This window comes from Capricornis sumatraensis, chromosome 1 (assembly GCF_032405125.1).
Source record: "Capricornis sumatraensis isolate serow.1 chromosome 1, serow.2, whole genome shotgun sequence".
In the NCBI taxonomy this organism is placed as follows: Eukaryota; Metazoa; Chordata; class Mammalia; order Artiodactyla; family Bovidae; genus Capricornis; species Capricornis sumatraensis.
The window spans coordinates 45,188,891-45,205,000 of NC_091069.1; the positions used below are offsets into that span (position 1 = coordinate 45,188,891).

The 16,110-nt window shown below is 36.2% G+C and overlaps 1 protein-coding gene across 8 annotated transcripts in view; it reads right to left on the reverse strand.

The window, feature by feature from the left end:
• Nucleotides 1–16,110, reverse strand: part of EHBP1 (EH domain binding protein 1) — a 349,564-nt gene that overhangs the window by 56,179 nt on the left and 277,275 nt on the right. For 6 of the 8 annotated variants that reach the window (XM_068989010.1, XM_068988985.1, XM_068988969.1 and 3 more), the window contains one exon: nt 5,659–5,806. In XM_068989010.1, coding sequence (XP_068845111.1) covers nt 5,659–5,806 — 148 coding nt within the window. The remainder of the gene's footprint in view (nt 1–5,658; nt 5,807–16,110) is intronic. The other 2 variants (XM_068988993.1, XM_068988961.1) reach the window with 1 other exon arrangement.

The following is a 16,110-nucleotide window of genomic DNA, read 5'->3' on the forward strand; positions in this document are numbered from 1 at the left end:
TCCTGGCTAAATGCAATCTCTACCCATACTACCCCTCACCAGTAATGCTGAATAGGCTAACTCAAAAGTTTTTAAATGTATTGTTAACCTTAGATAAAAGGATTACTATTTGGGAAGGGGAAGAGTAAAACTTGATCTCCTCTAATGATCAGGTTTTCTTAAGAATAGATTTCCACTTTCTTTCCATTCACGACTTCAGTTTTACAATGAACACTTGATTTTTTTTCAACAGTTATTGTTACACATTTCTTAATACCTATCGAAATACTCTAAATGAATTTTAGCAGAACTAAAGTACATGTGTGTCTGTGTGTGTGTGCTTAAATTATTACATATTAAATATATGACATATATAAGATTATATATATCTTTAAGGCTAACCATTTAAAACCCACTAGGTAAGCATGGCCGGAGAAGGCAGTGGCAACCCACTCTAGTACTCTTGCCTGGACAATCTCATGGATGGAGGAGCCTGGTAGGCTGCAGTCCATGGAGTTGCTAAGAGTCAGACATGGCTGAGCAACTTCACTTTCACTTTTCACTTTCCTGCATTGGAGAAGGAAATGGCAACCCACTCCAGTATTCTTGCCTGGAGACTCCCAGGGATGGGGGAGCCTGGTGGGCTGCCGTCTATGGGGTCGCACAGAGTCGGACACGGCTGAAGCAACTTAGCAGGAGCAGAAGCAGCAGCATCAGGTAAGCGTGGCATAAAGTAAACTAGAGATACAATACACAATAGAAGGTGGTTTGCAAGTATGGCCTGTATGTAGGAAAAAGTAGAAAGAGATTATACATACACTGGAATGAGACAATGCATTCCAACTGACACTGTATAGCACTATAAGCAAAATGGGGATCCCAATGGTATAATTAATAGCACAGAAATAAGGCCAGTCTTATAAGACTTATCGTTTATAAGTAAACTGAATGAAAAGTCTGAATATAAGGCAACAGTAAAAAAAAAAAAAAGAATATCTGCACTTAAAAAAAAAGAAGTTGAGGCTACTGTTAAAAACATATTTACACAAAATGGTAGTTTACAGAACACCTACATTTACATGAAACTGTTTCTTTCCAGAAAAAAAGATTTTCAGAATAAGATATCTCATTTGCATCATGATTTAAAAATTCTCATTGAAGGCCCTCTGTAAAATTTATAACTTGTAAAGTTATAAAATGATAGAAAACAACACAAATATATTATTAATGAAAGCTGAAAATAAAAATTACTGAAGGCCTGTAAGATTTTATTTTGGTTGAATAAATTTAGACAAATCTATTTACCATAACTGAAATAAGGATAATGCAGGCACATAGTCTCATGGATAAAATTTTTTAATTTTAATTTATCCACTTGAAATCCAAAAACAAAGTATACTATTCCATCTAAATCAAAGAGGGGCAAAAATGTCTGCTTAATAGTTAAATGATCCCTTAAAAAAAAAAAGTTAAATGATTCTAACCCAACTCAAACCAAACCAATAAACTACAGAATAAAAATAAATAGATATGACATAAAATATCATATATATGATATGATAGGTATCATAGTTATGACACAAAATATACAAAGATTTAAGTATACATAAATATATATAAAATCTATATAATATATACCATGTAATATATTATAGATATAATATCATCTTCAAACTGGACAAACACCTTCCTTGCAAGTGCCCATGGACCACTAATAAAAATGCAACATTTGTTTAGACAAAAACTTTTTAATTTTCAAAGCAGAAATTCAGGCCATATTCTCTGACCAAAATACCACATAACTAAAAATGAAAATATCACACTTTGGCCCCAAACAACTGTACTTTGCCAAGTAAGATCAATATAATAAATGAACTCATAAGTTTGTTACCTAAAATGAGGAGTTTAAAAGGCTGTTATAGGTCTACAACTAAAAAATGAAGAAAAAATTGAAAAAACACATGTAGAATACCACAATATCACCTGACTCTCTTCTAAGCCTTCAAATTATTTCAAGAGGAGAATAAGTAAAAGCTAGGCTGTAGTGGAAACAGTGTCAGACTTTATTTTTTGGGCTCCAAAATCACTGCAGATGGTGATTGCAGCCATGAAATTAATCCCTGGAAGGAAAGTTATGACCAACCTAGACAGCATATTCAAAAGCAGAGACATTACTTTGCCAACAAAGGTCCATCTAGTCAAGGCTATGGTTTTTCCTGTGGTCATGTATGGATGTGAGAGTTGGACTGTGAAAAAAGCTGGGCACCGAAGAATTGATGCTTTTGAACTGTGGTGTTGGAGAAGACTCTTGAGAGTCCCTTGGACTGCGAGGAGTTCCAACCAGTCCATCCTAAAGGAAATCAGTCCTGGGTGTTCATTGGAAGGACTGATGCTGAAGCTGAAACTCCAGTACTTTGGCCACCTGATACGAAGAACTGACTCATTGGAAAAGACCCTAATACTGGCAGGGAGTGGGGGCAGAAGAAGGGGACGACAGAAGATGAGATGGTTGGATGGCATCTCCAACTCGATGGCCATGAATTTGGGTAAACTCCGGGAGTTGGTGATGGACAGGGAGGCCTGGCGTGCGGCGATTCATGGGGTTGCAAAGAGTCCGACACGACTGAGAGACTGAACTGAACTGAGGCTGTAGTTCCTTGGAAAGGTTCTGTTATTTCATAAGAATTAGGCTATTTCTGGTTGAAATAGGATGTAAGTGGGATGCTTGGATACCTGGCTTCAGAGACCTAAAATAACTTACAAATATTTTCTGTGAACACCTGAGGCTCATGACACCTCACCTCAAACTTAGCAAGTTTCTTCTCCTCACTGAGGCCGGCTGCTGAGAATGGAAAAAACCAAGCATTTCAAATAGGTTCAGGCAATGAGTCTGAGTATCAAGTTCAACACATCTCCTAGGTTGTGCTTTCACCTTATTACTACTCCCTCTTCTTTGTCACTCTGGACCACTGCTTCCAAAAAATTTCCCTCTCTAGTCCATCATCTAGGCTGGTCCCTACACATTCCTCTCTCATTTTGCACCATTCCTTATTCAGATTTGGTAATTCCCATTAGACAGTGGAAGAGTGGACACTAATTTGTTAATTGTTTTTCCTGACTTATCAACCCCAAAGGGTCATTTTCATTTAGGAATTAGACTCTTGTGAAATCAAGTGAATTTCTAATTAGCTATGTAAATGCCAGCAAACTATAGCATGGGGGCAAAATCCAGCCTACCACCCTTTCAGGGTAAATAACAGGCATGCCCATTAATTTACGTATTGTTCAAATCTACAAGGGCAGAGCCAAGCAGTTAAGAGCGAGAACGTATGGCCTGCAAGCCTGTAAAAATTTACTCTGGCCCTTTCTAGGAAGTTAGCCAAATCCTGGCCCAACACAACAGCTGGCACCACTAAATAGATAAATATGTATGTATGAATGGTTGAATTCTAGGAAGGAATCTTACCCTTTCCCTTGACCTAAAGGTCTCTTCCATTCTGGCCTTGAAAGCTTCAGCTTAGGCTTTGATGCCAGAGCAGACCTAGTCAGATCTATACACCTTTATGAAGACAGGCCAATATCCACCACTGAGGTCAAGAAAAAGGCCTGCACCGCTTGAAGGTCAACTTTAGCTCTGATTAAGAGCCTACCATCTGATATGTGGCCACTTCCAACATGCAAGGTATGGTATGGTCTATGAGAGAAATGGGCCCTGATCACCTTGGTCATCTTAGGGAAGAGTCTTGACTCTTCAGCAGGTTCTCATAAGTCATCTGTTGAACTCTGTCCCATCTTCATTTCATCTGGCTTTTCCTTTTCTAGTCTGTACTTCTTTGTTAGTTTCAGGGATCTAATCCTCACTTGTTCTTTATTCACTTTGTTGACTGTTGAATGATGCCAAAATCAGGTCTTCACTTTCCCTAGTTACCAAGCTGGGAAGCTACCCATTTTGGAGGTTGTAACACTGACTAAGTCTCTCTACCTAGTCTAGTTCTGGCTTAGTCTCAACTGGGATTGGATTATAGAGATAAGACCAATTACATAGCTGACTCACCCCATAACCTTAGTCAGAAAATTTTAATCCTTAGTTTTCCCAGAGTTCATAACTCATTTAGCATTGTTATCTGCTGCCTGTTAGGAAAAAAAGATTAAAAGAGACAATGGATGCCTCTCTATTTTATGTTTACTCTTCTATGGGTTTACAATGTCACATGGAAATAGTACCAGTAGTTTTAACAGTCTATCTGGAGGGTCAAGAATATGAGGCTTTTTTTTCTTTAATCATTCTGTGATACAAGGAAGCAGAGACATCTAACTAAGGTTTACTTAGAGTATCTGGAATTTCTATGATATCAAAGAAACATCTTCTTACTAATAATGAATGAAAGCAAACTATAATAGCATTATATAAATGTAGCTGTGAGTGGTTACTGAAGTAGTGAAAGTCACTCAGTTGTGTCTGACTCTTGCGACCCCATGGACTGTAGCCCGCAAGGTTGCTCTGTCCATGGGATTCTTCAGGCAAGAATACTGGAGTGGGCTGCCATTCCTTTCTCCATATAGAAACTGTAATAAAAATTCTGAATGATAGGAGTTGAAAAGGTAAGATGAAAGACTTAACTAAGAAACAAACATTCTGAGAACACCAGATGGACAGAAACATAGCTATTTGGGAAAGCAGCTTTCAAATATATGGGGATGAGGTAACATGCTATAGGCAATTGTTGGAACGCTCTACAACAGTAAGATTTTAATATAAGGGATCAATTAGAAATAACAGCAGTAAGTTTCAGTTTACTATGAAGAAACTTATTATTGACCTAGAAATAGTTTCCTTTGTTTCAGTTCTCTAAGGTTTTATTCGAGTCCTCACTTGCCTACTCTCCAGAGTGATCTTAGCATTTAAGATTAACTCAGAATAAGTACCTGGCATGTTCTGGTAGATAAATAGGTCACGTACCTTTGAAATAAAAAAGCCCTCTTGAGTATACTACTAAAATAAAAATGTAAAAAGTTTTAAGTTAAAAGTGCTGAAATTGAGCACTGAGAGGTAAAATTAAAATTCCCTTTAATTATATGTATATGTAGTCCTTGTTTCAACATCAAGCTTAGAAAAATTTCTACAGACATTGAAAAAGACCCTCTTCAAATAAGAAGACTAAGAGAAATGCATATGGGACTTATTAAAAATTCTTACATATCAGGTTATAGTGCTGGAAACATTGTTAAAGCTACTTTCCGAAGATCTGGCTCAAAGTGAAAATCTCTCAAGCCAGAGCTCTCCACTAACAAGTCTTGTGATCCAGATGCTGAGAACTTGATTGCATTTTACTCATTCTAATACAATTAATGAGGTATCATGGGGAATCACAAACTAAGGCCTGTCAGAGTTTTCTCCTAAATCATATTCTTGGTATTTCTCGAGTACTAATCATACTTAATCATAATCAAAGTACTTCCTGAGTTGTTAAAAATTAAGTCAAAGAGTTGATTTTGAAAAATGGCAATAGTCATCTTCTGATTTACTATGTTTTCTTTAAGTTTTTAGCAACACACCAGTAGGTTAGAAACTTTATGTATTTGATGCACAACATTTTGAAGTAAGAATAAAACGTCCCAAAAGGTCCATCACGATTTCTAGGTTGTCTGTAGAATATGATACAAGATTCTTAAACTCACCTCCAGATGCCTTTGACCTTTCTTTCAACTTTTCTGCAGCCATTTCACCATAGCTGGGAAGTTCTGACATCTTCACTCCAGATCGAGCTTCTGCTATTAGCTGACGAGCTCTCTCTCTCAGCTGCCGACGTCGCTCTTCATCTTGCTGCTAAGATATATTGAACAGTTGCCAACTCAGTAATTGACAGAAATGCAATTTCATTTTCAATCTGATCATCATGATAGTAACTGGTTTACAGCATGGTGCTTGGCCCACATTATAAATAGGATGCTCTATATCAGTTGGATGTCACACCATTTTTAAAAGACATCCAAGAATCAGATTTTTAAAAACATTTACAAATTATTGTATTAAAATGTCTGTTAAAAATTCAAAGTAGCCTTTAAAGAATGTTTGGCAATATAATTACTGAGAAAGTAGCAGGATCAACTATTAAGAAAATGACCGGGCTTTTAGGAAAAAAGTCAAAATACTGAAAACAGAATTTCAATTAATACATTTTTTTTATAAGATTAAAATGTAACTTGCATGTCTCTAGTAAAGGCATATAGCACTGGCTAAAGGAAATGTTTGATAGTAGAAAACGCTGCTACATCATGTTGGTCAAATACAGAAAACGGTATTTTTAGGGGGCTACAGCAGGAATAGGATAGCACATTAGCTCCTCAGTTATTGTTGATAGTTTTAAAATCAGAATTAGGTACTGATGTACTACTATCTCCATTTCTACTCTCCCCCAAGACACACACTGAGAAGAAAAAGTAAAATCTAGCATGGGTTTTGGTATTTGAAATAACTAAAAATGACAGAGGATTAAATAAATTAGATTTTGCCTCCTAAAAACAGGTTATTATGAATTGCAAATAATCAATGTGAAATTGCTTTGTAAACTGGAAAGTATATGATATAAGGCATTATTATTATGACAAAACAAAGCCTGAAATAATCTGGCCCCAACATATCTGTAGTTAACCTCTTCCAATCTCTATAAAACCTCACATCTATTTATACAAATTGTTTGTATCATGTGGTTTCATGCATCCATGGATTTGAAATGAATACATCATTTCATCTTCCTGGAAATTTCCTCTCTCACCTATTTAACTCCTACTCATTCCTCAAGATTCATTTTAAATCCACTAAATTTCTCTGACTACTCTTCTGTCCTCCTTGCTGGTGGAAAGTTCTTCTTTGTTGCCACAAAAGAGTGTGTGTGTGTGTGTGTTTGTGTGTGTGCAGTGCAAGTGATTACTTTTTAAAACACTACATATCAAGTTAAAACTCTGCACAAATGCCTCCTTAGCAGAATTGAGCCACTCAAAGGCAGGAGCTAGATTTGACTTATCTTTGTATCCTTGGTCCTTAGCACACATCCTGGTGCTTGGTACTTGGTATAGAAACTTCAGGCATGAAAATTTATAATTTATACTCACAAAGCTTTTAATACAGAGGGAAAGATAAAACAGCCACAATAAGGAGATGTGATTAAAATGCAGGAAGAGTTCAGAAGAAAGAAGTTTGCTTTTGTGTGTAACTCCCCCCCCACCCCCCGTAAAGGGGGATGATCAACCAGAGGTGTACATTTAACAACAATGTATAAAATAGGTTGGCACAGAGGGACTGCAAAGAGAGTACTTAGAAGGCTCTTATAAATAGGACGAGGAAGCTATCATGAGATTCAGAACTGGGATAGTGGCAATGGGAATGGAAGGAGACAAGTGTAAGAAACACATCAGAGCTAGAACTGGTACCTGTACCAATTCTTGGTAACTGATTAGACGTAGAGGGAAGAAAAAAAAGCTGACTCAGAAGTTTTAAACTTGGGTAACTAGAAATGTGGCATTAAAAATAGAAATAGAAAAACGAAGATGAATTATAAGAGGAAAAGGCTGGAAGTCTGGGGTAAGATAGACTAGATTTGAGAGGCTGGTTGGACATTTGAGTCAAGATGTAAGTAGTTGGGAAGTGAAAATGATGCTAGGGAGGGAAGTCAAACTATGACTACAGAGCTAATGGCCAAAGTGACAGGAATACACGAAATCACCTGCAGAAGTACTGTAGAGAAAAAGAAAACCTACTAACTAAAACATTACTTTGCCAACAAAGGTCTCTCTAGTCAAGGCTATGGTTTTTCCTGTGGTCATGTATGGATGTGAGGGTTGGACTGTGAAGAAGGCTGAGCGCCGAAGAATTGATGCTTTTGAACTGTGGTGTTGGAGAAGACTCTTGAGAGTCCCTTGGACTGCAAGGAGATCCAACCAGTCCATTCTGAAGGAGATCAGCCCTGGGATTTCTTTGGAAGGAATGATGCTAAAGCTGAAGCTCCAGTACTTTGGCCACCTCATGGGAAGAGTTGACTCATTGGAAAAGACTCTGATGCTGGGAGGGATTGGGGGCAGGAGGAGAAGGGGACGACCGAGGATGAGATGGCTGGATGGCATCACGGACTCGATGGACGTGAGTCTGAGTGAACTCCGGGAGATGGTGATGGACAGGGAGGCCTGGCATGCTGCGATTCATGCGTTCGCAAAGAGTCGGACACGACTGAGCGACTGAACTGAACTGAACTGAAATCATGGAAAACATCTACATTTAGGTAAAAATAGGAAAAGAAGACAGAGAAGGAAGAGGATGAGAACTGTAACACTGATACATCTTGAGAATCAAAGACGAAGAGGCTTCCATGAAAAAGGGAATAATCGACTGCAGTAAATGTTAGAGGTTAATGAGTCTGAAAGTTTAAAAAGGGCAATTAAACTTGGTAGGTAACAGCATTAGAGAGAGGGGTAGGCACTAGACTGATGGAGTTCAGGCCTAGGCAATTGTTCACAAATTTTGAGATGGCTAGAACTGAGAGCTGTCAAAATTAATGAGGGTAGTTTAACAGGGGTATAGAATGGACCCAGAGACAAGCTTGAAGCTCCCAGTGAGCAAAGTGAAACAATTCAGTATCAAACAAACACCCAATGACTGCGATGAATTGAATAATCAATGAAATCACACAATGAATCAGTGAAAATTCATCAATTCATTATGACATTCAAAAAGTTCTTAGAGGATATTAAACTCATCTGCGGGTGCTTTTAATAGAACTCCCAAAGGAGGCCCAGGTTTGATCCCTGGTTGGGGAAGTGGATCCCACATACCGCAACTAAGAGTTCACATGCTACAACTAAAGATCCCAAGTGCTGCAATGAAGACTGAAAATCTAGTGTGCTGCAAATGAAATATGGCATAGCCAAATAAATAGATAATTTTAAAAAAGAGAATTCCCCCAAATTAGTATTTGGAGAAAAAAAATCAAGCACTTATCCTGTCTTTCCAGTGGGAACTGAAGTTTAGGGCAACTAATAAATAGCCCAGTTAATGACACAACAGAAAACTCTACTTTATAAAATGATGCCAGCTATAATAATAATTTCTTTAAAAGTAAAATAAAAAAATGAAACTTTCCCATTCATAAAAGAATGATTGATTCTAGCAAGGCTTATGAACTATTATTAAAGCTCCTAAGAAAATGTTTGATGGGAAACTGGATATTTATATTACATACTTTCCGAAGATGACCATGACAGTATTTCTCATCCTACAAACTTTTTGCAGTGTGACCTTGCTATTTCCTTATCAAGAGATGACATATTTAATTTCCTTCCCCTTGAGTATGGGCTAGTGTAAGTGACTTGTATATAATCAACAGAAAACAGAAGTGTTGAAAGTGACTTGCAAGGCTGGGTCAGAAAAGGCTATACCCTTTTGCCCAGTTCTCTTGAAATTCTTGCATTTTATATGTTCTGGGAACCCAACTGTCATGTTGTGAGAATCCCAAGCCATATGCAGGTGCACTAGTTCACATTCCCGGCCAAGTTCAGTCTTGAGTCTTCTGAGCTCACGTATCAGACATGTGAATAAAGGGTTCTTCAGAATCTCAGCCTTTAGCCACTTTGGGTCACTTCCAACTGCTCGAGTCTCCCCAACTGAGACTTCAGACAATGTGGAACAGAGACAAAGCACACACACTGTACCCTATCTGAAATCCTGACCCACAGAATCAGTGAGGATAAAAATAATTTTAGACCATTATGTTTGGGATTGTTTTACACATTAATAATTAGATCATGTGGTTAAGTAATACCATATAGATTATTTCCCGGTTGTAAGAAGAAAACCATATTTTAAATCAAGACATCAGAACTAGATCAGGGATTAGAACACTATTCTAATGGTCAATCTTGGCATCTCTAATGTTGAGTCAACCATATGTAACATGTTTTTTGATGTGAAGCACATGAAGCAAGCGCCACCTATAATACTCTAGCCCAAATGTCTAAAGTGAATCTACTAAGCCTTTAGATATATAATCTCCAGTTTATCATAAACACAGGGGATAGAGAAACATGATAAATGGCAGAACAAGGAAGCAAACAAACCAACCTAGCAAGTAGAATATTTAGGCTAACTGACCTGGTCATTTTAATGAGAGAGAGTTATAAAAACAAACACACAACAAAAACCAACTAACCAATCACCATCCCCACCAATAAAAGGGACCTGACCAGATGCAATGTATAGGCCTGGGTTAGACACCAGTTGGATAAACCAGCTATAAAGGACACTGCTGAATAAATTAAAGAAATCTGAATATAATTGTAGTATTAAATGAGAGAAAATACAATGACTGCAAAAATAGTTTATACATTAATAATTTTGTCTTTTTGGCAAAATATATATGCAGACCTAGAAGGTTATTTACAAAGTTGTCATGGTGGAGCTATCAGGGTATGGAAATGTGGTATTTTTGTTTTCCTCAATTTCTCTTCATTTTCTAACTTTCTATAATATAACCACACTACCTTTGTAATAAAAGTTATTTTTAAAAAGTCTTGGGGTAAAGGAAGAAAGAAATGAGATGACAGGTTTCTAGGTTGGATGGTTGTGGTAGGGGCAAAAGACTAGAGAGCTAACATTCAAGAGAAAGTAATTTTCTTAATATTTAGAGAGGCAGACTTATTTGTAGTTAGAGGAGTAGTATACACTGGGTAGAGTAAAACTGAAGATACAATAATAATAAAACACAAAAATCCTCAGTTTATTATTAGTATTTCTAAACTTAGAAAATAAAAAGGAAAGGTAGGCTTGATAATGGTGATTTTGGTGTTGGCTTAAAGCTCAACATTGATGTTATGGGGAGGGAGGTGGGAGGGGGTTTCATGTTTGGGAACACATGTAAGAATTAAAGATTTTAAAATTTAATAAAAAAATAAATAAATAAAATAAACTCTTAAAAAAAAACAAAAAAAAATAAAAAAACAAAAAAATAAAAAAACAACAAATATCAGTTGAGAAAAAAAAAAGAAAACTACATCACTTCATGGCAAATAGATGGCGAAACAGTGGAAACAGTGGCTGACTTTATTTTTCTGGGCTCCAAAATCACTGCAGATGGTGACTGCAGCCATGAAATTAAAAGACGTTTACTCTTTGGAAGGAAAGTTATGACCAACCTAGATAGCATATTAAAAAGCAGAGACATTACTTTGCCAACAAAGGTCCATCTAGTCAAGGCTATGGTTTTTCCAGTAGTCATGAATGTATGTGAGAGTTGGACTATAAAGAAAGCTGAGCGCAGAAGAATTGATGCTTTTGAACTGTGGTGTTGGAGAAGACTCTTGAGAGTCCCTTGGACTGTGAGGAGATCCAACCAGTCCATCCTAAAGGAGATCAGTCCTGGGTGTTCATTGGAAGGACTGATGTTGAAGATGAAACTCCAATACTTTGGCCATCTGATGCAAAGAGTTGACTCATTGGAAAAGACCCTGATGCTGGGAAAGATTGAGGGCAGGAGGAAAAGGGGACGACAGAGGATGAGATGGTTGGATGGTATCACTGACTTGATGGACATAGGTTTGGGTGGACTCCAGGAGTTTGTGATGGACAGGGAGGCCTGGTATGCTGCCGTTCATGGGGTCGCAAAGAGTTGGACATGACTGAGCGACTGAACTCAACTGAACTGATTCATATTTCATGAGCTTTTATGTGCTAAGTGCTTTATATGTATGATGAGTTCATTTAATTTTTACAACCCAATTTGTACCAATGAGAATATTTAGTTTTAGAGTTCTAAGATCTCACAGCTAGAACTGATGTTAGAGCTCAGAGTCCAACCCTGGTCTGTTTGACTACAGGGCCCTGCTCTTAACCTCCAAACTATTTGATCCCCAAAAGTACCAAATTACATGACCAACTGAGGAAAATTGAGCTTTTTACTAAACTTTCATCTTTCAAATTTAAGAGAAGTTAAGAGCAGTAATAAAAACCATTATTTGATATGCCTCAGGCAACTAGGTTTAAGTGAATTTCACCGCATGAGTAATAACTTCTTGCAGAGTTGGATTTTGGTGATTCAGACTAAGATGAAGTGGTCTTGGGTCATCTTAACTGCATAAAAATGAAATAAATGATTCTACCTCTCTGAATATGAAATGAGAACCTAGCTTTCTCTTACCACCTACCATTTTCTCCTCCTCCTCCAGTAATACTCCCATCTGCAAATGTTTCTGAGATCTTACCAAGAGTGCAATTTAAAGCAGACAATCATTAATAAAACCAACTCTAAACACTAATTAGGGACACTTTATCAATTTCCATGTAAATTGTTTGTTTGTAACTATTTACCTGTCATTGTTCTCCATACAATAGAAAAAAATGCAAATGAACAAATCAGAATGCAGCCCTAATGGGACTTTCTGTTTATAACCATTAGCCCAGAAGTGTGCTGTAATTCAATTCTCAAGTAGCAAGATTTAGTCTCATTAACACACTGCAAGGGCAGGTTATAACTCATAAAACCCTACAGTAAACAAAGTTTATGGACACAGCACAAAATCTTGAGCCTGATTGACAGAATTCTAGTTCCCTATCAGATTGCCTTGATTTACTTTTCTACTAATGTCCTAACACCATAGAGACAATTTTGCTTGGGCCTAGAGCTCTCCAGTGGGATGGCATATCTGTGCTGTTTGTTTTCTCACCCATTAAGTTCTCTTAAGACAAAGAGCCAACTGAGAAAATAGAAGTTAATTGTTAAGGTCACAAGGAAAAGCTTGTAATTATAGCAATTGATTATGCAACCAATTTAACTGGCAGTATTACTAATTTCCAGATTCCTTATATATAAAACTATTTCACCTTAATTTTTACATATAGGCTTCATTAAAAGTCAGTTTTTACATTATTATTTAAAGAACAGATAGTACAAAATCTTTGTATCTTTTACTTAAAAGAAACATGTTGTTTATGTCAAAGGAATAAAATGACCAGAGAGTAAGGATGATGATTATTTCGTTATTTTTGTATGTTTGTAGATTTGAGTATTTCTGACAATGATGGTTTGCTTAAAACTATTCAAATACAGAAATGTGTTATCTGTTTTCACCTTTCTGCATTCAAAGGAAGATAGTGAGTGACTCATAGCTGTAAATAAGTCATCTGTTTACCAAATCTGCTGAAAAAAATAAAGGAATCCTTTCAATGGGATGCAGTGTAAGTACCTTAGAAGACTGCTGTCATTAAAAATTACATTTGAAAAATTCAGTACATAGGAAACCTATCTTTCATTTATCTGCCTAGCCTAAATAAACTTAAATAAATTGAAGCAGGTTTCCTATTTTTTTAAGAATGGGTCTGATGGCATTTACCTTTTTCTGTACAGTATGATTAAGAGAGTTAGATTGATTTATATAGGACATTCGCGCTTTTGTAAGATGGATGTACTCTTTAGAGGGAAGCTATATTTTTAAGTAAATACTGGCTGTGTGCCTGTGCAGTGTGTTCACAGGTGCTGTCTCATTTACCATTCACCACTCTGAGGTAACCAATGTCACTCTGGTTTCACAGAAATGGAATTGCACTTAAATATACTGCCCAAGGTCATACATCTTGTAAATGGCACAGTAAGAATTAAAATCAGTGTCTGTCTGATTTCAAAGGGTTGGTCCTGTCTATTACATTATTGGTGTTCAGAAAATTTGTCTCAAGCCCTATTGCTGTTGTGATTAAAAAACAACAACAACAGTTTTTTACTTACTTTTGGGCTATACAAATAAGGTTAAATGCTCCTCTGTGCTACTGAAAACAGAGAGGTAAAGAGAAATTAACTTATTTATATTCATTTAAAACTTACATTCATGACCTTAAATTATAAGCCTTCAGAAAAGTGCTGAATGTGATACATTTAAGCTCCACTTTCCTCTTACCTAACATCTTCAGAATAAGGCTAAAGTTCTGTTATGGTACAAAAAGCTTGTATTTCAACACAACGGATTTAAATATTCAAATATAGAAGATGGATCATAACTAACCACTTTGGACATAAACTGAAAAAATATTTTCACAGCATGTCTTCAAGATACTATTTTCCTTATCGTTCTAAAATGGTCTACAATCTGCCATAGATAGACATACTAGTAAAACTTGACAATTTAAGGACAAACTCTTCAAGAATAAGTAATGTAATTCCTTGTTTCCTTTCCATAAAAACGTATTGGTATGCAATTTTTATATTTCACAGTTCACCGACATCTAGGCAAGCTTTCTTCCACTGCTTCAATGGTGCTACTTTTAATTTTATCCTCCTTAGTCGTAGTAATTAAAGTGATCAGCAGTGGCATCCCAGCGGCTTTGACACAGCTACAACCCCCTAGCAGACTTTTGCTTTTAAGGGGAAGAGGGAGAAAAAGACTAGAGTTTCATTTCACAGAGAACAAGAAAATCAAGCTTCTCCAATCCTCAACTTTATTCAATTGTTCTTTCAGCAGCCTTTGGATCTTAAGAATCAAATAAAAATGGCTGCCATGGGGGGTCCTTTTGATACTTGCCGCAAATGTCACTGACTGACATTACTTTAGCCAAAAAATGATGCCATGGATTTGTGAAGGTGAATTAAAACATGAGAAACTGTCAGTGTAGCTGCTGAGATCATTACCCACCCAAGGGTGTCTTTTATAACATTAGATATTTTTATTCAGTCAGTTGAAAACTATAGACTGAGAAGGCTTTCTATTTAAGAAACATGTCTACACACATTATCATGAAATAGGCTTTTACAAAATTTACAAATATGTTATTTCAACATAGTTTGCATCTTTAGTCTTTGTAAATCTGTATTTATAATAGAACAAAGCAGAGTATTTCTACCAACAAACCCATATTCCATGTCCTTTAACTCCCTTAACAACACAATATCCTGTGCTTACTTGTGTTCTTCAGTGTTTTCATAGTTTTAGTAAATGAACTTCTATTACTTGGGCTAAATACATTTTAACTTATTTAATTTTTTTAAAGGGCTTTACTTAGTACTGCTAATATTTCATTGGATTCTATTCTCAAAATGGTCCGTGAAATTCCTCAGTTTTATAGTAAAATAAGAGAAAGAACTTGACTGCCAGCCTTTCATCATTAGACAGGAAGCAAAGCTCTGTTATTAGGCATTCAGAAAGGACAAAAAAAAAAAAATTTGTGCTTGTCCAGAGGCAAGGATTACCAAAGTGCACCTATTCACTTGCAACCAAAGATAAAAATAAAAAATAAAATTACAAGATCTTTAAAGGTTTGGGAAGACTAGGTATTTTCCTGCCAGCTTGATCAGTTCTTGACTGAATAAATAGGATTTAGAGTAAAACATTAAAACTGTTTAGCAGATCTTTTCAACCCATTTCAAACTTTTCTTATGCTGGTTTGTAATATAAGCAGACATGCTTATAAATGGCCACACCTGCTCATTTCTCTGGGGATGGCCTGATCTCTGTTTCTCTAACAAAGAAAGAAAGAAAGAAAAAAATCAGCCTTTCTTGTTGCAAAACAGAGTGGAAAGTCAAAATCTTTCTTAAGTTTGCCCCATCTGGTCAGATTAAATCTTTGATCAACCCTGGGGATTACATTTATTTTTGTAGTAACTACTAAATTTTGGATTTGTTTAAAATACACAGGCAAAATATTAAACAGACTGTGAATTTTAAGTTTGAGATCTATTTATAATATATGAGCAGAAAGTATGAGAATTAGTTTAGAAAAAACAGAAATGCATTTTAAAAATTTGTATTTCATTAGTATTCATTTCACAAAACTGAATATATATACTTGAGTTTTGAAAAATAGAGCTCTTTGTTTCCAGATACAGAAATGGTCATTTTTAATTGCAGCATTTGTTTTGCCTGAGTCCTGTAAAATAAAGAATTCTAAACATGAGTGTATGATCAAGTTAATGTTGCTAAATGAGCCTTTCCTTTCAGTATCTAGAAGAAATCTGGGATATAAAGTTTTACATTCTAAGTCAGTAACCATTTTCTTTCATTCATTCAACTTATATGAGTTTCTAGTAGGTAGTATATTTCTCTAACAAGAATTATTTTTAGGATTATAAAAACAATTATTTTGTGTTTTTGAAAACTTCAGAT